Source organism: Gambusia affinis, linkage group LG06 (assembly GCF_019740435.1).
Source record: "Gambusia affinis linkage group LG06, SWU_Gaff_1.0, whole genome shotgun sequence".
Lineage (NCBI taxonomy): Eukaryota > Metazoa > Chordata > Actinopteri > Cyprinodontiformes > Poeciliidae > Gambusia > Gambusia affinis.
The window spans coordinates 31,528,132-31,553,084 of record NC_057873.1 but is presented as its reverse complement, the minus strand read 5'-3'; the positions used below and the strand labels follow the sequence as shown (position 1 = coordinate 31,553,084).

General features: G+C 39.3%; 1 protein-coding gene and 1 long non-coding RNA gene across 3 annotated transcripts in view; one reads left to right on the top strand and one right to left on the bottom strand.

The window, feature by feature from the left end:
* LOC122833114 (POU domain class 2-associating factor 1) overlaps nucleotides 1–24,520 on the top strand; it is a 34,006-nt gene extending 9,486 nt beyond the window's left edge. Inside the window, exons 2-6 of one of the 2 annotated variants that reach the window (XM_044120423.1) lie at nucleotides 1,766–1,893; nucleotides 13,447–13,486; nucleotides 13,608–13,885; nucleotides 23,575–23,710; nucleotides 23,789–24,520. In XM_044120423.1, the coding sequence (XP_043976358.1) occupies nucleotides 1,766–1,893; nucleotides 13,447–13,486; nucleotides 13,608–13,885; nucleotides 23,575–23,710; nucleotides 23,789–24,009 (803 nt within the window). In that variant the 3' untranslated portion in view covers nucleotides 24,010–24,520. Of the gene's footprint in view, nucleotides 1–1,765; nucleotides 1,894–13,446; nucleotides 13,487–13,607; nucleotides 13,886–23,574 lie in introns of both variants that reach the window. The other variant, XM_044120422.1, reaches the window with a different exon arrangement.
* On the bottom strand, nucleotides 613–19,016 carry LOC122833115. The gene is made up of 3 exons (XR_006370927.1): nucleotides 18,709–19,016; nucleotides 1,732–1,833; nucleotides 613–726 (listed from the first exon to the last, which is right to left on the bottom strand). It is a non-coding gene; the product is annotated as an uncharacterized LOC122833115 (long non-coding RNA).
* Nucleotides 24,521–24,953: the final 433 nt, after the last annotated feature.

The window sequence follows — 24,953 nt, the reverse complement described above, 5'->3', positions numbered from 1 at the left end:
GTGGGTGGAAAATAAATTTTTTGTTTTAATATGGTTTCTGTAGGAGGACAAACATGATACAGTCATTCTTAACATTTTACAATGCTATAAAATGTGTAAAATAAATATTAAATTTCAATATTTCTGTCAATGAAGATTTGCGTTACGGCCTGTGACGTTTCTTTCAGCTGGGCGGGGCGCGAGGCAGGAGGCTGTTGTAACCAAACTGACGGGTGCGTGGTGGGCCATGGAGAGCAAAGGGGAAAAGAGAAAAATAGCTGAGAGATTCTGCTATTCTTGGACCGAATCATTTACATTCATTGCCAATGCGGAAGAATTACCTGAATGTTTGCTCTGTAGCGAGAAATTGTCAAATTACAAACCGTATTTTCAGGACTATAGAGCACACCTTACTGTAAGGTGCACCTACAAATTTAAAAAAACGTATATACCGGGCTATAAGTCGCATGGTTCAAATCTTGGGGCTGAAGTACCGGTTTGTTTGTAGCGGCTTATAGTCCAAAAAAGACAGTAATATGGAAAGACATTTCCAGGGAAGGAATACTACATTAGCTGTCGAGTCAAGATTAAAGTTGCATCTTACATACCCGATGTTGAGAAGTTGTCCAGTGATGTCCGTAAACAGAAGCATTGTTGCATGGGTTCGATTCCCGGCCCGGGGTCTTTCTGCATGGAGTTTGCATGTTCTCCCTGTGCATGGTGGGTTCTCTCTGGTTCTCCGGGTTCCTTCCACAGTCCAAAAACATGACTGTCAGGTTAATTGGGCTCTCTAAATTCTCCCTAGGTGTGAGTGTGTGTGTGAATGGTTGTTTGTCCTGTGTGTCTCTGTGTTGCCCTGCGACAGACTGGTGACCTGTCCAGGGTGACCCCACCTCTCGCCTAGAACTTTACTTAGAGACAGGCACCAGACCTCTCCTGACTTCTCTAGGAACAAGGGTGTTTAAAATGGATGGATGAATGTTGTTTTTATAAATCGATTAGTGATTTTTGTCTGTATATATTTAGAATGACACTTAGCCATATTACTGCGCTTTGTTGCTCAAGTCCAAGGATGGTTGTGTGACAAAAGAGAAGAGAATGCTGCTATGTCTTATCATTGCGCTGACTTGCTTGGCATTTGCACAGAAATCAAACTTAAACTAATTAAATTTTATATACTTTACCTTTTCAAAAGTCGACTGTTTTATTTTTATAAATGCAGGTTGCGTTTTATTGCTCTCCATTTGTTACCCAGATAAGGGCCACGTTAAGTATGTTCCGTTTTGTTGTTTGTTCGATCAAACACTTAACGGTGATTATTTACAAAGAGCGATCGTCGTTATGCAAACTGCATTTGGGAACAGAGTTTCCGAGTTCCAAAAGGAAAAAAATGACCCTTTCCCTGTCGATCTTCATAATAAAAATTACATCAAAAATCTGATTTCTTTATTGCATTTCTTTAATTTTATCAATGCACCAAAACATAAAACATTAATATTGTAAACTTAAAGCACCATTGTGCAACAGAGTCACGTGGTGCGTCATTTCATCCAGGACACACTGCTAGCTGGTTTCTGAAATATGACAAACCTGAAAGATAATGGGTTCCTGGTAGTTTCATACTTGATTCTTTTCAAAAAGTTAATATGGGTTTGTTTTTGGGTTTTTTTGCACCTTACTGGTAATTGCTTCCACTTGTGAATTTGTTTACGTCATTCAAACAAGTTTAGAGGCAGTTAGAGGGGAAAGCACCTTGATGTATGTGGTGTGATTCTGGTCTTTCCAGCACAGCCATCCGCCCAGGGAAGGTCCCGGCCGTACCAGGGAGTTCGTGTCCGGGATCCAGTTAAAGAGCTGCTGAGGAGGAAGAGGAGTCTGGAGCATCACAGCACCAAGACCACGCATTTCACAGCTGTGAGGACATCATCACACATGAAACTGACAGTCACAAACTGCAATGCTGTTTCAAGTCAGTCCTCAACACTTGGTGTTCTGAATATTTCAGACAATTTCCTGGATCAGAACACATGAATCAGATTGATGACAAAGGAATATGAGTTTTTCACACATTTGCTATGTGTGAAAAACTTTTTAACATCTAAGACACAATTTCTCATTTGTGCTGTTTCCATGAAATAAGAAATGCAATTAAAATCACACATGAATAAGTTTGCTTGTGGGATAAGTAATTAAAAACATGCAGTACCATCATCGTCCTACCTCTTCCTGTCGACTGCATCGTCTTTTCCACCAATGGCAACATCCGGGTGTTGGTCACCCAGATGTTGCCACTAAAATGTTTCCATTGCAGCCATCCTAGCACAAAAACCTTTTATCAAAAAACCTTTTATTGCAGTTTTAAAGTCACTGGGAAACCAGCTTCACATAGCTGGTAATTGACCAAAGAAGAGAACAGGAACTATTTGAAACCTGCAGAACACTGGGCCTTCAGAACTAGTGCTGTACACTACTGACATCACACATTCTGCTTTCCCCCACATTCGTTGTGTTATACAAATCATTCATTATAAATGTTTCCTAGAAGGTTTTACTCCTACAGCAAAAGAAACAGTATCCCATGATTTCAGCTCTCACTTAAATTTGAAGTATGACATTTATTGTAGCAACAAAAAATATAGAACCATGACTCAATTTGGTGCTGTTACACAACTCAAACAGCTCTAATCCTGGGAGATTTTCTGCATGGATTCAGTAGAACACTTAAAATAACAAGTCATTTCTTATTAAAATTCACATCCATACACCAACACATAGGAGATGTATTTTTTTTATCACACTTGTGACAGCGCTCTTATCTCAGGATCCTCCTGATGGATTGCACCAATTATTTTCATGATAATAAAAATATCATTATCATGAAATGGTATCATTATCATGGCCTCCCTAGTTGGCCACGAGGAAGGCCAACGAAGACATCAAAGTCTCCTGTTAGTTTACAAAAACAGACTCTAAGCAGAAAAGAGCAATTTACCATATGGTTCTGTGTAAGAAGTATGTAGCTGTCTTTTGACAAATTATTTGTGGCACTTGTAACGTGAAAGAAGGAACTCCTGTTGGCTGATGTGGTTGTGAGTAGTTAGAGGGGGATTTTGTCCTTATATGTTCCAGGTGTTTTTCCGTGACAGTTACAGCATGGCTCCAGGGCTGGGCATGCAGCCCTATGCAAAATAACTCATACAATTGCCAAAGAGCCCTCCTACTTAGCTTTTTTTTTTAAACACTCATCAGACTTACAAACACACAGCAACACACACACAAAGGAGTTGTCAGGCAGATACCGCTTCACAGTGTGAACCAACTGATTAGGTGTGGTAAAATTCTAACTCTGAAATTTACATCCACTCATCATTCACCAAGTCATTAAAAGGTCTAATATTTATATGTTTTTCCCAATGTTTTTTCTCATTGGACTGATTATGTCATGTCGCATTGAGGTTAAAGTGGATCCATATGCAGAGAAACTGAGGCATGAAGTTAACATTGAAGATTTTAATGAAAAAAAAATGATGAAAACATGATTTAATAATATTTAACAGGAAGAGCTTAAGGAGGAATGAGACAGAGGGTATTCAGTACTGGGATTGTGAATGCTGGAACAATAAACCGGGCTAATTGTCTGACAGGTTGCAGGTGTGAGGGAAGAGCGAGTACAAAGCAGGGGAACTAGGAAAACGAAACTAATACTAAAAAGAAACTAGACCTATGAAACTAGACTATCAAAGAATAACTAGACAGAAGAAATAAACATGATAAACTAGAATCACTAAGAAAGGACTGAACTAAAGTTAAACAGGAAGAAGACTGATCTAATCAAAGAAACTACATCACTTAATCACTCGAGGCGCCATGATGGATGTCGGAAAAGAGTGATGGGAATATTGAGTAGAGCAACTAATTGGTTTACCAAGCTGTTTTTGCCAACATATTCATGAATTCTACTTGTTCATTCCTGGCATGTTGATCAAATTACCAACTTTGCCTGAATTCACGTCACATGATCTATATCAGAATGTCATAAACAGTGTTTCCCTTTACTCCAGAGCACGCTGTGTCTAGACGCTAACCACATTTTTCCATATTACTACTACTGTTAGGCCAGTGGTCCCCAACCACCGGGCCACGGACCAATTGGGTTGACCGGTCTGCTGTACTAAAAAGGTTGGGGACCACTGTGTTAGGCTACATGATAGTGGGGCATTTTCTCCATGGTTAGGGTTAGGGTTAGATATTAATGCGATATTTAATATCTTTCTAATCATAGTTAATTATTAAGTATATGAACATTAATCTTCTTACCTTATGTAAAATGCTTCCTGCAAATCTGCAATTACACTCAGGGCCGATATGTGGACTGCTTCTGATTGACAGTGGGCATCCATTGCTGCCGTATCTTTCCTCAATAAAAGTTCTACAATAAAATTACAGGTTTTGTGCAGCAATCTCCCCGTAACTATTTTTAAAGTGAAATCAAATAAATAAAAGCAATATTAGGTGACTAGATGTCTGTTTTTTGACAACCTTTTGACAGGAACGCATAGGTTGTTTTGATGTTCTTCGTGGTGGAGTTCTGAAAAGCGTTAAGACACGTGCAAAGGATCAATGCAGATGCCAAAAATAGCTATTTACTGAAAGATCAACACATTTATGGAAGTTATTAACCCAAAACTGTATACAAATATACATTCTGCCTTCAAGACAAAAACAAATCCTTCTTTGTCTGTAAATGTGTTCTACCCAGAACTGCTCAAGTGGCAGGTTTAGCTTCACTTGGTTCAAATTTTGTTAAAAAATCTACTATGAAGCATATTTTGCTATACAATTATTAATTAGTTTATCTAAAAAAACCCACCAGATTGGTTGTACACTGTGTTGAGATTCAGTCAAGCAGAAAGGGCTGAACTTTTCTATTCACATCTTAATGTTAGAAATATTTTTTTGCCTAAATTGCATCAAAAAACATTTCTTTAGTGACCATTCGATCATCTTAAATAGTAATTATATTATTTCTTTATTTGAATCATGTAATGTATTTATAGTTCATGTAGATTAACCAGAGGTGCTCAAAGACAAAAAATCTGCAGAATGTTTATCCAATTAATCAAAGAAATATGGGATGTTGGGGGAATTGTGGATCAGTGAACGCCGATCATTCTCACATATTCTGGAGCTGTCCCAAAATTGCTCAATTTTGGGAAAATGTACATGAAACTGTGTTGACAATTCTGGGATATGATATTCCTATGAGTAGTGTGGTACTATATCTTTGCAATTTTAACAATATCAAAGTAAAGGTAAAAGACAGGCATCCGATTAAGATATTGTTAATAGCTAGCAAGAAAGCTATTATGAGAAAATGAACCTGATCCTGACAATTTCTGTACAAATCCAGTTTCTCAGAATACATGGGAAATCAAGCAAAAATACTCATAAAAAAGTATGTTGTGACTTATAAATGCTTATATCCCCTATGCAAGCAGAAAGAGACTCACTGCAATTAATGACTTACAAAACATTCATTCTGTGCTCTTGAGAAAAACATCAGTAGCTGAATACGAAAAAAAGCCTTGAGAACAACAAATCTGCAAGATACACACTGTAAAATGTAAAAGTAAAGTGTACTCAAAAAGAAAAGTGACCTGAACTCATTCCAGCCTACTCTGTTGACTATACTAACTTAAACTTAGCAAAGACAACTTTCTACTGAGGCAAGTAATCAAACTCATCAGCAGCAAGTAACCCGAACTTGGAGTTATGAGTGAGCAAAACGCATCTGCATAACCAGCAAAAAACTCGGCATCATTCGGCAGCTCTCGTTGAACGCACATGCGCATTGGACACTGACGAGTGACGACGTGTTTGAAAGAAACGCCAAACTGTCAACAATACGGCGGTTGCTGCAGCGAAGTTTTGTCGCGGTAAGTCCCACTGTTTTTTAGCAAACTTATATTCGTTATCTCGGCCGTATAATTCATCCGTAAGTCCAGGTTTTGAGGTTAACTTTATGTGTAATGATTTAGCGATGCCTGGGACTAACGTTAGTCGAAAATATCATGTTTATTTAGTGGCAACAAGATGGAGCGGCAGTGCAAAAAAGCTGTCCGGGGCGCAAAACAAAAAAAAGGAAAAGGGATAAGGATAAAGATGTTGGCGGGTTAAAAAAGCCGCTGTACAGTTATAGAAGGTTTATGATGAGTAGACTGCCATAGGTAGGACAGCTGTAAACTGTAGGAGAAGCAGCCGTGATGAAGAAGTGTAGGGTCACCAGATTTGGGTTTCTGAAAAGGAGGACACTTCTTTTTTTGTTGGCGGGGGGGTAGAATCGGCGGACACACATGCGCCAATGAGGGTTGGAGATGGGGGAGACGGGGGCTGGGGGAGTAGAACCAGCGGTAGCACAAGAAATCGGTAGAACATGTACACACGTGCTACCGATTTCTTTGCCATACAAAAAAAATCTGGAATGGAGTAGTGGAACGGAGTGCCAATGTAATCACAATGCACTGTAAGCTATGTAATGTGTTTTGAGGCAGTTGACCAAAATCCCTAACGATTTTTAAATTCCCCCCGGACATTTTTTTAGGTCTGAAAAGTAGGACATGTCCGGGAAAAAGAGGACGTCTGGTCACCCTAAAGAAGTGTTATGTTGATATGTAATTGTGGTGTTACTTCTATTGTTGTTAGGACTGCGAAGACCCAGACGTGTCTCACACCCCCATTGGGATCCTGACCATCATTCCTGAGGACAGGCAGGCCTCCACTGACTCACTGCACCTCCAGTCTTCAAGTACTGCCATCATTTTGGAAGGAAGTCTTGTCATGAATGATCTTGGGAATCTTCCACATGCCATGTGTTTGCTCTTTAGACTTATTTATACTCTGAATTTGGAGTATCTTCAACAACTGAAGTACACCTTTGACTTCATCCAAAGGGTGCTTCTGTCACTTGGACATAAATCCCTAAAACCAAAAATACAATCACTCAAAAATCTTCTGATGCAATGAGTGAATGTGATGTGACATTATGGATCAACGTTGATGCCTTTACCCTTATTGGAAAAGTGATTTTTATTTCTTGTTTGATTCTTTTTTTGTTGGAGAGAGCATCATTGCATTTGCAGACTACTAAATGGTTTTATGTTAATGAGGAGAAACATTACTTCACTTCACTATTTACTTTATCAATGTTATGATAAATGTTAGGCTCTAGTATTGAGAATTGAGTTTTTGTTTCACACCAGTCAACAAAGACATTTAAGCAGGGATTCTCAAAGTTTTAAAGACTGAGGGCCATTTGAAGGATTCAATATTAGATTGAAGGCAACCCTAGAAAAAAAGTCATGTCATTTTTTTCCCCTAAAAAAGTCTTTGGAAAATTTTGTTTCCAGGTTAGTGTGTATGTAACCACACTTGAGAACCTTGTATTTAAGGTAAACTTGTTTAATTATTAAACATTTTTTTTCCATTCAAACTGTTGTCTGTTGGCTCTTCGTTCCAATAACTTAACACTTTTGGTTCATCTTACTTGAACATACCAAGGCAATTGGTTTCCTGATATTTTGCAAGTAATGTGAACTCTTGAACGTGTAAGTATAACTTATTTTTATGAGTACTGGTTAATTGACATAACTCACAATTTGAAGTAGTCATAATTGACATTTTATAGTCAACTTTACTAATGATTTTGAGTTAACGGCACTAAAGTTTACTGCCATTGCATGAGTTGTCTGAATGAATATTTTACAGTTAACCCAATTAATGATTTTGAGTTAACGGTACTCAAGTTTACTGCCTTTATGTGAGTGGTCTAAACATAGTTATTTTTAGCAATAACACCTTAAAATGAATTAGCTACTTTACTTGAAGATTTTGAGGCAATCGGTTTCCTAACTTTTTTTAAGTAAAGTGAACTTATTACATTTTACAGTGCAGACACTTTTGTAAGGTGTTTTTTGTTCTTCCTTTTTGTTTAAACTGATTGCTTAAATCACTTTGCCGAGTGCTTAGCACTTCAATGCATGAGCCACAGCAGCTTTGGAGAAATCTAATCTATTCAAAGAGAGGAGGGAAGAGAAAAAACAGACAGATAGAAATGGAATGGAAAGCAAGCATAAACATCTATGCATTTGCTAATTTCTTCATTTTTGTACTCTTCTGGATCAACGTGGGAGTGTGGCTACATATTTTTGCTGCCAGGTTTTATCTCCTCTGCAACCTTATTTTCTCTTTCTGTGTGCTCCTCCCAAGAGAACATTGAGTATCTGTAATGGTTGTTTTGTGAACCTTGCAAAGGGCTGTTTGTAGGAAAAATCTTAGTGCACTAGGCACCAAGTTTTTGTAGCATTGTTGGAAGAAGATCTCTAAGAAATTTCGCAAGTAGAGTTTGACTTTTTTTTTTTTTTATCCGACTGCCATATCGTCTGATCTTTCGATAAAGGGGCAGTAATATGTATTTTACAAGCACATAGTGCAATTTAATATCATAATCAAGCAACTATATTATATTCAGTTGTTATAAAAATGCAGTATATATCAAAAATAGCTTTAAAAGTTTTCACTTTACAATTTGATTCCTTGGAACTGGGTGTCTGTCACTTTAAGAAGCTCTTGCTCTGTCTGACATTCTGTTTTCAGCATGCATTAAAGAATTAAAGCATCATTCCAGCTGTTTTTGTAAAGGTTTAGACCAAAGAAAGACTATTCATGTGTTAGAATGATCCAGTCAAAGTCCAAACGTAAAATGAGGTTCAAAATGAGGATCTATGGCATGTGTTAGAAATTGCATTGCCCCTCACTTAATCAAATTCCATCTCACATGGAAAATTAGTTGTCTTGTAATAGGAAAGCTGTGAGTTCAATTCCAGCTTCCCAGATCACATGTTGATTTGCCCTTTCAGACCTTGGTTGCCTATATATTAGTGTGCTGCACTATAAAGAAATGACATTAAAGCATGGCTGGATGAATGGGACTCTAGAGTGTAGAAGAACTTTGAGTGATTATGTGTTAGAATATAAATACTATTACAATGAATGAATGTTTTTATTGCGCAAATACAACAGAATTGAAAATGCAGGACTCAAGGTGTATAGAGACATAAGGCAGATGAAGAACAGCAACAATTTACTTTAACAATATACCGCATATTGATTGTATTCCTGTGTTAGATGTTTAAGAGCTCACTGAGATTTTAGTGTGTGTATGACTCTGGAGTATAAAGTGTTTAAATGACCATTTTTTGTCTATGAAAAAGCTCAATCTTGCTTGTATTAAAAGCTTACAACTAATAACATAGGTTCAAAGTGTGCTTTAGGGATATTAGGGCAATCTGCCAGAGGTGTTACAGGTATTCTGTTTTTTTGGCAGCTTCTCAGCTAACTTTCTCAGTCCTCATAAAATTCCCTTCTAATCCTAAGAGACCTTGTTGTGTTCTCCACTGAGGTCAAGAAGAGGGGTCAAGTATTCACTATCAGCAGAAAGAGTGCTTTAGGTATTGTGTGTCCAATCAGAGAGGCTAGTAAAGCTACCACTGCTCTGTATCAAAGGTATTGATTTAAGTTAATTTAACTTTCTAAATTAGAGAACTCCCCAAATGCCTCTCAACAATTTTGGTAGCAACATATTTCCATCATAAACTTGCAAAGATGAGCAACCTCTACTCTCCTGCTAGACATTCATAAATCACAAGAGATGATAGAGATATCCCACACAGCTGTCAACTGGTCAATTGGTGCAACCCTGAAGTCAGAACTACACACAAAAGTCTCCCCATAGCATACTTTTCACAATAATAATGGTGGTCAAAGTCATTAGGTCATTAGTTGTGTTTTCATTGACTATGAAAACACAACTAATGACCAAATCATTGATATTTGGCATTGTCCAATGGATGTGAATGAATTTGATGTCCCAAACTGTTGAATGCTTAAATACTGCAAAATAACCTCCAGCCACATACTGGAAGCAGAGCAGATTCAATTATCAGGCGCCATACACAAAAATAGAGGTTTCAATCTCTATGGGAAATTCTGCATGTAAATTCTTTTAGGTCCACATAAACAGGACACCTTTCACTACTGAAAGGTCTCTTTTGCTATGTGTGACCTCGATGCTCCCTCTACCGTAGAGGATGCTAGAAATACTGTTGAAGCAGTATTACTTCGCTTCAACAGATTCATTGTATTGTGTCAAAACCAAATTATGTAGAACGTCATGAGATGGCATCCCTCTAAAGTCAGTTCCTCTCACTAAGGCAATGTCAGGCTATTGTGGACATGAAGGTCCATAACTTACCACCTAGCATCAGTTGGGTTGGACTATACCATGTTTCTTGGATACCTTTAGTTTTGTAACTGAAGGGTTCTGTGTTAAAATATCCTAGCTTTCTTCAAAGCTTTTTCAGCTTTTTGTTTTATTCCATTAGGTAGAGGATACATTTTTCACTGTATAACATGACTAGGCATATCAGGCATTTTAAATTCATATTTTAGTCTTCCATTTGTCACAAACTGCATTATCAGTAGTAATTCTAGGTCTTTCTTTGTGTGTTTTCTAACCTGACCCAGGTGTGTACTTGACATCGACTATGTTGATTCTGTGGTTTCTCCAACCGTAGAGTCTACTGAAAGCAAAGTTTCAGAGGCATGTCTCCAAAGTGTGACTACTACATTGGTTGGTCATGCAATTAGCATCTGGTCATACGGTGGGCAAAGAGGGTTACCAAAACACAATGTAACAAGGCCTGGTATGACAGACGTCCTGTTCAGCCCTGGCTTTGACATCACTATTGAGTGATCAGGTTTAAGTGTCCTGCGACTGACTGGCGACCTGTCCCGGGTGTACCGCGCCTCTCGACCGGAAAGTTAGCTGGGGATTGGCACCAGCAACCCTCCCTACCCCATTAGGGACGAAGGGTGTATAGAAAATGGATGGATGGATGGTTTAAGTGTCCTGCACTGAATCTATCATTCAGACTTGGTATCTAAATCGGTCCTGAGTGACCACATGGACCTGGATCTTACTAACTGTTTGAGAAGACAGCTAGAAGTCTTTCTTATGGAGGCCTTCTTCTGATATATTTGTATACATATTATCTTCATAAAACAGCCGAGTGTTTTAAGACTATCTCTGAGGCACGCAGAGAGGGTGAAGGAGATGAAGGAGCAAGTAAGAGGGAGATTACATGACGCTGTTTATTCATTAACCAAATAATAATTAACTTGGAGGGGAATTTGGAAAAAGGGGGTATTGCAGCAAAAGATACTTTAACAAGAGTCTGGATGAGAAGAAATAAGAAATTTATTAAAACCTTTCAAGGTGACAACAGAAACACAGAGTCAAAGGAGTCTGTCAGTCTGCTCTGCCTAACAGTGGATCTGGCTTCCTTTTATATGGCTCTGGTCAGAGAAGAGAGACTTGATTGGTCTATATGTGTTAATCCCTGATTGTTATGTACCAGGAATTCTTTGGAGCCCAAAACAGATGGTCTTGCCATTTGTCTATTGTTAAGGATAGGGGGTTGTTCTTTCATGTAAAAGAGGGCAGCTTTAATGCTCATAAGATCTGGGTTGGGGAAGTAACACCTAGATCAGGGATGGGCACTCCTGGTCCTGGAGGGCCGGTCTCCTGCCACCTTTAGATGTGTCTTTACTTCAACACACCTGAGTCAAATAATGAGGTCATTAGCAGGACTCTGGAGAACCTGACTGCATTTAGGAGGTGATTCAGCTGTTGGATTCAAGTGTGTTGGACCAGGGAGACTCTAAGAGTTGCAAGACACCGACCCTCCAGGAACAAGAATGCCCACCCTTGACCTAGATAGTCTCAAGTGTCAAGAACCTCTCCTGACACTGTAGAGGTCTATATAAGAGCAACTTGACCTATCCCACAATAAGATTATGAAACTAACCAAAAGCAGAAAAGAAGATGGGAGCACATTATCATTTTTCCCATTACAGGGAGTAAATACTGTTGTTGATAATACAAGAAACCCAGTTAACCTGTTTAATCCCAAATTTTTTCCTACAAAATAAGTGCATGAATTTCAATTCGTGGACTTCCCTAACACATAATATTTATGAATTATTAAATTTTATGTTGGTTATGTTAATGAAAATGCAGGTTTTGTACTTGGCAGCAATTGTTGCCGGTGGGAAACTGCACAGTCTAAATATGGCCTATTTACACATAGCCCACAGAAAAATTTACATTAACAGATTTGCGCTGTTAATGTGAAAAGCGCAAATCACTAAAGATGTGGAACTGATGCGCTCTACCTTTATATACATTGCTTTTGATTCCTTTGATTTGAGTCTTCTGTTGTGTAATGACCGGGAACGTTACTGTTGCTTTGACATGACCGTTTTGCTAGCCTGGCCAGTGCCTTTCTATCACATCTGCTCAGTTTTTCTCATTGAGCTCAATTCCTCAGGATAAAATCTTGTCCAATCAGTGAACAGAAAGATTTATGAACAATGATGTCAAATTTCTGCTTTTTTTTTAAATTGCAGTCTGCCTTGGTTGTAGTTTCTGCCATCGAGTAGTGGAGGCCACATGAAATTCTGACCAATCACACAATATAGTTTTGCTCTCAGAGGGGGAGTACAGTTCATCAGGGGGCTGTGAAAAGAAGGGCCAGACGACAAGAGGCTAGAAACAAAATGATGTTATTTTCATCATGCAATAATGAGAATTGATTTCAGCACTTGGACCTGACCATGCGCAGCCCTTCACTGAACCCCACCTCTGCTGCAGTTGTGTATTGCAAGAAAGCCTGCTTATGCAACTCAGCAATCTTGATTCATTCATCATTTCTCAGACAGACAGCTTTTCAGGAATTTCTGAGAGGGAACAATAATATGAGATGAGAAGTCAAGATTTAGAAATTTAATGGGTTAGTGAGTTTAATCTTTTAATTAGCTGATAAGTAGCCCATTTGAGTTTGAACACACTTTTCAGACATTTGCATATTTGTTCTGTTCCTGGTTTGTCTTTTTAACATTTCAAAGCCTTGGAATAGGTTCTGGCAATATTTTCTAAGTAGTTTCTCTCTGTTCTTAATATTTTCTTCAGGACTGCACAGTGAAGCCAAGACTAATAGTTTATAATGAAGGTCAGTTTTGGAACAGGATAGAATTGTGTTATAGTTGTTAGCTTTTTTTGAATTTAGCTGGGGTTTTATGTATAAATCAGAAAACTCAAATATAGTTAATAGTGAATAAATGAATGAAAACAACAGATGTGGTAAATCTCTCTGTTACTGTTTCTGCGTGCTTTCACTTAATCATGTGTTGCACAGAAACTCCTGCAGTGTAATTAATATCTCGTCCCAGCTGCAGCTCCCACCTGGATTTTATGTTTATATATCAACATGACATGGATGGTTGCTGTTCTACTGCTGTGACAATTCCAGATAAAAAATTCCTTTTGTGATATTGTCTGCTTTTTTTCAGGATGTGGTGGGTTACAGCAATCAGTCATCGTTTATACAAGGTACATGCTTCACCTGCGTGAGACTCCATTACACATTAACCAAAACAAAGAACACTGTACATAAAAAAAGAAAGTGTTTAATCTCGGACTGATCTTTGACGTCTCTGTGGTTTTTGTTCAGATGTCGCCAGTGCCTCCCCTGCTGAGCAGTCTCCTGGGGCAGCAGACCGAGGGCTACAGGGTGCCGGGTGGAAGCCTGCTCCCCCCATCACCACCGCTGGGCTGCAGCCTGCTGTGATACCATGGTCTTCATCTGACTACAACCAGCAGGACTCCACAGCTCAGACTCTGGCCTACCCAGCTGCCTCTGCCCTCACTGCTGATGTATACATGCAGACTCTGTGTCCCAGCTACACCATGCTGACCTATACACACACCCCGCTGCTAACCAACTTTGGTGTGAGTAAGAAATCACAGTGCAAACTTCAAACCAGCTTCAGTATATTAGCCAAGGTGCTGAACTCTTAAGTACGTATTAAAAAATTAAGGCGATGGAAACACAACTGGATTGGTAGCCTGACGGACTTAGTGCTAGTTTGCATAAAACACATAAAACTAGAAGATCCAACCTTCTTTTTAACATTAAAGTCACATTTACCTGGGAAATCTGTGATCTAAAACACTCTTATGTAGTCTAGAAAAAAATGCCAGTTTGGTTGTTTTTAGAATCCAGCCGTATAGATCACAAGGATCAGTGAACGATAGCTTGATGCAACTGTGGCATGCTTTATGCAGTCAAACTAAAAGTTAGGCTAAATGTTAGGCATACATAAGTACCTCTATATTTAACCTTGCTATGCAATCTGAAGGGCACACACACACAATGCAAGACTGACTGATAATATTGAGAAAACCTTTTAAATGCATAATTATAGTATGAATGGTACAAATATGGGAAGCCAAAGGTGTCAAAGCTTTTGCAATAATCAAAACCTGGTGAAAGCAGGAGTTACTGAATATGGTGAAGTTTTAAGTGATGAATTCTTTATTTTCTGTGAAAAATTCTTGGAATTTTGTTGTTTTTGTTTTAAAAGTGGTGTTGTTTGCAACATAAAGACACAGCCACTTAGTCATATTTGTTCCATTCAAGCAGTGAATATTGATTGCTCTCAAAGGTGCAAAGCAATTTCAATGCTTGGGCTCAATTACTATAGTGTTGTTGATTACCTATTTTTAAAAAGCAGCTCCTGTCTTACAATGACATGAATGTATGAGCACGTCTTTTTTTACCTACTACGGTGCGTTGCTGTTGGGGAGTGAAAGGATGGGGAAAGACAGACTGACTTAAACCTGATATAAAAATGGAAAAATTCCCAGTGAACTGATAAGTGAGATTTAAAAGTGCTGTTAGTGCCGTTGCATACCAGACCACTTACAGCTCCAATGGTGACTAAAATGAACGCTCTCTATTGTGGAATCACCCATGGAAAGATTTCTTAATTTAAATGGGTTCATTTTCTGAGGGATACATAATGAGGATATTGTGATTTTAGTAATTACATGTATAAGAGTGATATTTTGTCACCCTACCATGGAAGCATGCAGCCTCCAGACAAATATTAAAAAACTTTTCCTGTTTTAATTTAAGTCATTTCTAAGTTGCTCCTTTGACACGACAAGTGAATCACAGCAAGGATGTCTAAACTGGTATTATTGTGCATATAAGGTGTAAAGTTTACCTTTGAGAAAACGACCCCCAAAGGAATCTAAGCGCCCCCAGTTTGTAGATTTTTCAGCTAGCGCCCTCTGCCGTCCTTTGAACGTCCCCCAAGAATGCGGTACTGCCCCATTGAGAAACACTACATCAGGGGTCACCAAACTTTTTGAGACTGGGAGCTACTTCCTGGGTACAGAGCAACATGAAGGGCTACTTGTTTGATACAGACAAATTTTCTTGGCTTCTTTATAACATTAGTATATATATATATATATATATATATATATGATTACATGCTGACTATAGTTATCAGTAATTATTTACCATGGCAGATATGGTTAACTGCTATTATGTGATCAGAAGTTCTTATTTCAGAGTTTTAAGTTTGACTCCCTTTTGGAGCTTTTCTGTCTGATTCTAAATTGCCCACAAGTGACAGTATGGATTGTTGCAGCAGCTGTGGAGCTGGACCCACTGTGAGATTTTCCTTTAAATAAAAAAAAAAGAAAAGTTATTGTATTTTTTATTATCCAACCCTCTTTACTATTAGCAAAACTGGGGAGAGAAGAAAAAGTTATTTTGTGCCAAAAGAATCTTGTATGTAGCATGTCAGTGAGTTTCTGGGGGTCAAAGGGCACCCAAAGCCTAAATCATTGTAGCCCAATTATACCACTATGAAGTAGGTAAGGGCCCCTGAGTTCATTAAACCCATTAACTTATAAATAATAACACTCTCGTGTTTAAACCTTTGTTTAAGTTTCACTTTAGAATAATACTACACCAGTACTTTTCTATTCTTTTCACCCAATAATATAGCTTTGACCAAAAATAATAAACTCCAAATACTATTCTACAATAAATCAAACACACACCTGTATGAGATTTTGAACATATATTGAACACAATAATAATTTCACAAAAAAACACTAGATGTTTTAATCTTTTGGTTTCAAAACCTGTTTTTTCAATGTGGGCCCACACTTAAATGTTCACCTAAGCCGGCAATAATTAACTGAAATATAGTCCCAAAAAAAATAAACCCGTTGCAGGCCTGATGTGATGATGAAGCGTGGAATTTGGTACCTTACTCCAGAGGAAACCTTGAACCTTTTTGAAATTTCACCTGTCCTTAATCCCAGTTGGCAAGATGTTTTCAGCTCCTTCACCAGTCCCTCGGTCCACAGGATTCAGGAAACAGCAGGAAAATCCAACACAGACACAGTCCTCCAGCACAGTCACAAACTCAGTGTAAGCTCATCTCTTTGCACTAGGCTCAACTCTGTAACGCTCCCACGACGGAAACATTAGTTAAGTCTTCTGTTAGCCGAGTTAGCTCACAGTACTCAATGTCCATTCACTGTGCTAATGAATGCTAATGGCTAATGCGCTAGCGAGCATTACATACGACTTGCACCTACTGTACAGTGAATTCCAGTCTGAAATGATCACAGTAGCTACAGACAAAAGTGTAGAGTCGATATCTATAAAAAGACTGTCGAGTTGAAAGCCTGAATATCTACAAAAACACTTGTTTCTCATTAACTCCAGCGCGGTTTTCTATCTCTCTTCTCTCTCGTTTTCCCTCTATTTTTCTTACTTCCTGTCTCTCCCTGACCCTCAGCCAACCACGGACCAGTGAAGTTGCTTTGTTCTACCCCACTTCCTTTTACAAACATAAGCCCTTCAAAATAAAATATGATGAAGATTACTTTCCTATAACACGGTTTTAAATACATTTCTTTTTGTTAACACTTACTTATAACAATTTTAACATATTTAAGCAAACATGCTTAACACATTCTAAATTATTATTCCTTCCATGAACTTAACTCAATACAAAATACTCTTATTTTGGACTGGGTTACATCATATTGGTCAGTTTGCTTTTTCTGTGAGCTAAAAATGTTGAGTGGAGTTTGAATCTCCCGTTGTTCTAAGATCCTGTCTGAGCTTTTTATAGTGCGTGGTTCTGGAGGGTTGCCGGTTTATTAGTTTTTTTTGTGGTTTCACGAATTTAAAAGCTGACGGGTCACCTGTTGGCTGACACCAGCAGATATTGCAAAAAATGTTTGACAGATCAAAAGGTATGTACAAAACTATCACTGCACCTGACCTGCAAGAGCACAGCCACCTCTCCAACACGCATAATGTGTGTGTCGCACAAAAGCCGCACAAACCTAACCCACCAAAGCAGCGCTCCTTTTTTTTCCTTTTTTTTTTTTTTTTTTTTTTTTTACATAAACTATGCTAAATAATAAAGACATGGAAGCAAAGCCTACCGTGAGATCCATGGAAAGAGGAGGATGTTGATTCCCAGATTTAGGTGGTGTCAGACATCCAGAGGAGGAGAAGGTGAAGCAACAATGTTTGATTAATTGGGGAACGTTCCGACTAGATTAAATTGTTTAACCCACAGTCTTAGCGTGACGCTCAGGAAGAGCAGCAGATGTCAGCTAACAGGTGACCCATCAGCTCTCCAGTTTGGGAAACATCCAAGAAGCTCAAAAACAGGCGACCTGCCAGAACCGACACGGTAAAAAGCTCCGCTGGGATCCAAACAGCTCTTAGAACTACCGAAGGTTCAAACTCTGCTCATTAATTTTTAGCTTACAGAAAAAGCGCCAAGCCGCCAAATAAACAAAAGCAAACTGACCAATAAGATTTGAGCTTTGACGTGACCTTTGACCCCCACAGACTCAGACATGCGCTACGTACAAGATGTTTTGACACATTAAATCTTTTTTTCCCACAATTTTAATTGTAAAGAGGGTTCGATAATAAAAATTTCAGAAATTATTATTTTCTTTTTTTACTTCCAGGAAATTCTTAAGGTAGGCAGAGTGTGTGCAGCCGTACAGCTGCAGGCGCTGCTGCCCTCCGATAAAATCCTGCAGGCGTCTGCGCAGTTCTGAACTTTAACCATAGAAAAGAGTTCTAGGCATAAAGCAATTTATATTAAATGCTTTTTTGTAATTTAATTGTTTTAAAAAAAATCTAAATATAAACAAATGTTATTTATTCAATGTAAAAACATTAAATTAAATCATTTCTTTGGCAGTGCTCTCTAATGACGATGGCTATTTTTAGAACTTGCTCCGCGGGCGACTGACAAGGTCCCCTCGGGCAACAGGGTGCCCTAGGGGACCGTGTTGGTGACTCCTGCGCTACATTAACGGAATATTTTCTGTATTTGACAGCTTTCACAATTGTTTCACAATTGTTCAATTTGATTGAACAAATTGAAGAATTTGTTCAATTTAAAGTAAGAAAAATAAAATTGTAAGTAAAAAAAATAACTATAAAACCTTTTGGAAATGTAATGATTTTTATTTTACAAAAAAAATGTTTGTGTAAAAAACTATTTTTTTTATTAAAATCATTAACTTTTGTTTCTATAAGTAAAAGAGTAATTTGCAAAATATAAACTTATTTGCACTTCTCAAACTTTTGCAGCTTTTATACAAATTTCTGCCTCATTGAAATACATTAAATTCATCAAAATTATACAGGTAGAAACTGTTTCTTAGGCTGGTAGTCTTTTTATGGATGCTCCTAAGCCACCTACCTGAGGGAAAGGGGCCAGAACAGTCTGTATGCAGTCTGTGATGGGTGGAGTCCTTCATGATGACGAGAGCCCTGCTCTTGCATTGAGATGTATAGGGGTCTCAGGTGGTGGGAAGGCAGCTCCCCTCAGAGCAGTCCTCTCAGCAGCAGTGCATCTATCATGCCACATGGTGATGCAGGTGCAGAGAACGCTCTCCACCACATAGCAATTGAATCTCCCAAGTCCAGCTCTCCGCAGCTTCCGGAGGAAGTAGAGACGCTACCACCACCTCCCTGTTCTATTTCACATTGATGCAGATGTTACTTTCTTTGTACCACTGCATCAAGTGATCCACCTCCTCTCTGTATTTGGACTCATCACTGTTAATCTCATATATACAGTATATATTAAAAAGTCGTGGAAGGATGTGATTGGGAGGAACAGCCCCCCTGATTTGAACTCGATTGGTGTTCTGTTGGACTTCTGTTGATAGGTATTTTCTAAACCTACATAAAAAGAGAACCACAGACAACGTTTATGAGTTTTCAACCAAGCTTCTGCAGAAGGAGAAAACATAGCAAACCACTTGTCCAAGTTGTTCACCATGTGTTCTGACTCTCTGCATCAGAACAAGTCTTTTTATTACAGAGCAGGAATGGAATGTAAAAGTAATAACTCAAAGAAGATAGAGAAAGATAACACAGGAGCTAACACACACGCCCTTTAAGGAGTATCCCTAGATTAGAGAGCAGCTGCAGCTTCAAGGTCTAGGGAAAAAGCAAGTTTTGTTTTTCACACAGTTTAACAGACTCTTCCTTTCTGGGGTGTGAATATTAAACCTATGAATGAAAAACAAACTAGTAAACCAACTAATGTAAGAATGATAACAATACATAATTATTCTAACATCTGTGATCATCATGTATTGTCCATAACAAACATCATGTTCGGGCTGCACAGTGGCGCAGTTGGTAGAGCTGTTGCCTTGCAGCAAGAAGGTCCTGGGTTCGATTCCCGGCCGGGGATCTTTCTGCATGGAGTTTGCATGTTCTCCCTGTGCATGGTGGGTTCTCTCCGGGTTCTCCACAGTCCAAAAACATGACTGTCAGGTTAATTGGTTTTTCTAAATTCTCCCTAGGTGTGAGTGTGTGTGTGAATGGTTGTTTGTCTTGTATGTCTTTGTGTTGCCCTACGACAGACTGGTAACCTGTCCAGGGTGACCCCGCCTCTCGCCCAGGACACAGCTGGAGAGAAACCAGCAACCCTCCCGACCCCATTAGGGACGAAGGGTGTTAAGAAAATGGATGGATGGATGGAAACATCATGTTCAAGCATAAGGGTGTCCATATGTGCTCTTGGTAATAGGACACCCTAGGCCACGATTCAGTGATCGACTTTGACATCTCATCGGACCTGTGACCACCTGTTTTGGACACTCGGGTGAAGAACGATGCGGAGCTGACCAACACTGACCACTACCTGGTGGTGAGTTGGCTCTGGTGATGGGGGATGATGCCGGTTAGAGCCGGGAGGCCCTAATGTGTTATAAGAGCCTGCTGGGAACATCTGGCAGAGCCTCTCAAGAGACGGATGTTACGTCCACCAGGCTTGTTTGGTGGGGTAACATTAAAGAAGACCAGACAAGAATTTTCTGATTAAATGAAAATTAAATTTATTAAATTGTACTCAGTTATGACATAGTTATAGACTACTGATTACTCCTTGAAAAAGTAACTTAGTTATATTACTGACTACTTGATTTGGAAAGTAACTAAGTTACATTAAAAGTAAGTTTTTAGTTACTTTCAGCAGCTGCTGACAACACTCTGCCTCCTGTGAAAATCACATTGAGCTTTGCTAATACTCCCCCTACCCTCCAGGTTCTGCGTTACGGCCCTGTGTCTGCTGTCACAGCGCACAGAGCTCCTCCTTCCGCTACACAACTCAGATGGCTGCACAGATTTGTGACACTTATCTTAATATTAATAATTAGAATGGCGTTAAGTTGCCATTTTAATTATTGGCAACTCGTGGCTGTTTTCACGTTTATTGCGCTGTTCATATTGGTCTCGATGTTTTCAGTTTTCTGGAGCGCAACGTGAAGCTCGATGTCATTGAGAGGTAATACATTAACTTGACATTAAAAACACAGCGGGACGAATCATCCGGGAAATGATGGACAGAGAGAGACTGAGTAAAACTACCTTAATGACGGACAAATTCTGGGATTTATTATGAGTCTCTGCTTATTTCCAAGCCAAAATGAGCAACTTCACGTTCAAAAACGAGCCCAAAAAGGCGCAACCCGCCACTCATTAAATTTGCAAAGGACTTTTAAAAAATGAAGCCCAAAGCCGCTTATAATAATCGGACTTGGCGACAAAAACTGAAAATAGTTCCAGTTTTTCCACCAACAAAATGCGCATCTCCCTCCATTGTTTACATTTCTGTTGCATAGAGACGTCGGTCACTTGACAAGACGAGTAGAGGAAATACGATTAAATAACAAAAGAAGATAGTAACGCACAGTAACGCAAACATGATTTCGATAAGTAACTGTAGTCTGACTTCTGGATTTGAAATAGCAACGAGTTAGATTACTCGTTACTGAAAAAAGGGGTCCGACGTCAGTAACGTTACTGACATCACTGATTATACTAAAGAAATAAAACCTGAAAAGGGAATACCTGAAATGAGAAACCAGAATAAATTAATGCAAAACCCATAACTAACCAGAAATAAGCAAATGCATTACAAGCCTAACAAAACCCAAGAATAAGATATAAACCAAACCAAATGGGGTTCTGAGGAGGGAGAGGGAAAAACCTCCTGTCTGCTGCATTCATGGCAGCTTTAAAGCAGCAGAGCACCAATAAGAGCCAAACAACACCTGCAGAAGGCCTGTCTCCAGACCCCTACAAGGAAAAAGGGCAGAGACCGTAACACGGAGCTTTAACTCCCATCTCCAGGAGAACTTTGAACAGGTTCCTGGGGAGGTGGGGAACACTGAGTCTAAGTCAACCATGTTCCATGCCTCCATTGTGAAGGAGGCTTATCGGAGATGTGACCGCAGGGTTGCTTGTGCCTGTCGTGGCAGCAACCTTTAAACACGTTGGTGGACACCATGGGTGAGGGGTGCTGTCAATCTGAAGAAGGAGTCCTATCAGGCCCTTTTGGCCTGTGTGGCCCCAGAAGCACCTCCAATATCTGGGGATGAAGTCAAAGAGGTGATTAAAGAATCTGTAGGTGGATGAAATTCACTCAGAGTTCCTTAAGGCTTTGGAAGTTGCAGGGTTGTGTTGGTTGATGCAACTCTGCATGGACATCGGGGGCAGTTCCCCTGGACTGCCATACCAGGGTGGAGATCCCCTTATTCAAGCGTGTGCTCCAATTACAGAAAGGGTCACACTCTTAATCCTCCCTGGTAAGATCTATTCAGAGGTCCTGAATAGCAAGGTCCTTCAGATAGTCAAACTTCAGATTCAGTCGGAGCACTGTGGTTTTCATCCTGGTCGTGAAACACTGGACCAGCTCTATACCCTCAGATGGACTCTTCAAAAGACTGTTTGCTAATTGCATTTAAGGACTGGGAGATTTTACACAGGTGGACTGCAGAAAGCAGTAACTAATTTGTTCAAAAGAAAAGGCAGTGATGATGAAGATAAAATTGATTATTAAAGTTTAACCATGCTGGCGAAGTGGAAAGAGCACAACCTTCCAAAAATGTTGGAAGGTTTAAATTAGCTTAAACTCAAAGTTGGTGCTGGTTTTCAAATATGAACACAAGCTGGTTGTTCCTATTCACAGATCAGTAGGTCAACCCAAAGCAACTCTTCCATTTGGTAAACTTTTCTTACCCAATGGCATGGGCGTAGGTTTGGGTATGGACGGTCGTGACATGTTACGACCAATATTCAAGGGATATAAAATAGTCCCGACCAATTTTTGCCATATTAATAAAAACCCCCCAAAAAAACAACATATGTATTTTTTTAACAAAAACAAAATAAATAAACAAAAATCTACATTGATTAGTTTAATATTTCAATATACTACGCAGTGGTAGCATTCATTTTAAAATTCGCTGTTATGAACTATGACGACCAATGCCGCTATTGGCTCAAAGAACGTGGATCTACGTTCTTTGATTAGCTGCAACAGGCGGCGGCCAGCTGGACACACGCGGAACGGAAGCTTGGTCCATGGAGCTGAAAGTGAACGCGTCTCCTTCTGAGTTTGACATTTATTATGAGTCTCCGAGACCATGTCGCCACCAAAAAAGAAAAGGACGACAGACATTAGAAGTTATTTCGCTACCTTGGCTGTAAGTACAGTGAGTGGACCTATAAGTTAGATATCTATCACGCAACGCATTTGTTGTAAAGTCCAGTATTTAGTAAGGTCAGCACTGAATGTGAGGTAGAATAGGTCTGTTAATTATGTAATATTTTTTCACATAGGATGCTCAGACAGCAGAGCAAGGGGCAGAGCAGAACGATGGAGAGGTGGCTGGAGCTTCAGGGCTCCAGGTGAGGTGTTAGTTCTCAGATATGTAATATACTGTGAAATTATCTCAGTAAATATGGCATTTGAAGTGTTAGTCTTAAATTAAGTTAAGCTAGTGTGAATACAAACCAGGTTACCACTGGTCAAAAATGGTCGGCGCGCGGGGGGTGGGGAGGTGGGGGTTTGGTCAGTAAGTTGTAAGGTCCCACCAAAACTTAGACCAAACCTACGCCCTTGGCCAATGGTAAACTCTTTGTTTGTCATCTATTACTTCAAAAATTTTAAGACGTTGCTCTTAATCTGTATCAGCAGCAGATTGTAGATTCCTAACTTCTTTTCAATGCATTTAAAATACAACTTGGAATGTGTTTCTTCTTTCAGACCATACCAGTGGCTCAAGGTCAAAGCTCCCTTGCCCCGATGGAGCTCCCAGACTCTGGGCTGGCCTACCCCTTGTGGGCACAACCTCTTACCACCATATCTGCTATGCCCAACCCAGGAGTTCAGTTTGCCTCAGGTTCTGCAGCTCTGCCTGGACCCCCTTTGGTTCATATGCCTTTACCCATGTCTTTGACCGCCATGATTTCTCAACCAGAAACCCAGGTGGTGGACCCTCACCCTCAGATTCGGGACACCCAACAGCACTCAGGGCATGAGCTGGACCAAGAACCACAAGATCACTCTCTGGCAGAAAATCCCGAAGAAGAGCCAGTGTCCCCTAATCTGCTGGATAAACTTCTGGAAGATCAGAAGAGGCATGATGAAGAAGAAGACAAGAATTCATATTCCAGCTCCATGTTCTTACCTAATGTCTGATGTCACAATTGTTCATTCCATTGAAACAATTTTTTTTACTGAGTGGTCATGAGATTGCAGAAGATTTTGGCATACTCATTAATTTTAACTCAATTCTTGCCTTATTTGCTAAACATTTCCAGCTCTGTCTGATTGAAAGGTGGATTGTCTATGAACTAAGTATGGGTGAAAATCTCAACCACTAGAGATTTTCACCCATACTGATTAATTTCACAAAGATTAATTTGCAGTAAAATTTGATTCTACTTAGTATTGGCACTGGGGAATGAACAAAAATGCATGACAAATGTTTTTGTCCCATAGTTCACAATTTTACAGAAATCTGTTCCCCCAAAAAAATCCAAAATTCATTTTTATTGGTGTGAAAAAACATAAACAATTAAGGTACAGCATTTCCATATGCAAACTTTGATGTAACTTCACACAACTGATTCTTTCCCAGTAGATTTTTCCTGCCTTTCACCTGTGTTGTAGGCCTAGAGCACTACTCACGTTCTCTCTGAAAAATAAAGAAGCCTCACTCGACTACAGTCAACAGTTGTCTTCAGTTGAAAAATAAGAAACAGTGCTCTGTTTTAGTGGTGTAACATGACGGTGGCAAAATATTGTCATCATCAGTAATTAAGCCTCTCTTCACAGGTTAGTTATTTCCATTGCTGACTGTGCAGCAGTGGGATGGGATGGAGGTTGTGAAAAGGCGGTGATTTTAGGTTTTCCCATAGCATTGTCCTAAATATGTAGGATGCAGATATTTGTATTGGAAAGTGTTATGTTTCAATCAAAGGCACAAATAAGGTATATTTAAGGCAAGGCAACTTTATTTATATAGCACCTTTCAGCCAAGGACAATTCAAAGTGCTTGTACAAAAACAAGTTAAAAACAACATACAACAAGAAGATAATAAAAAGAAAGTAAATTAAAGACCAAGCAGATTAAAAATGAA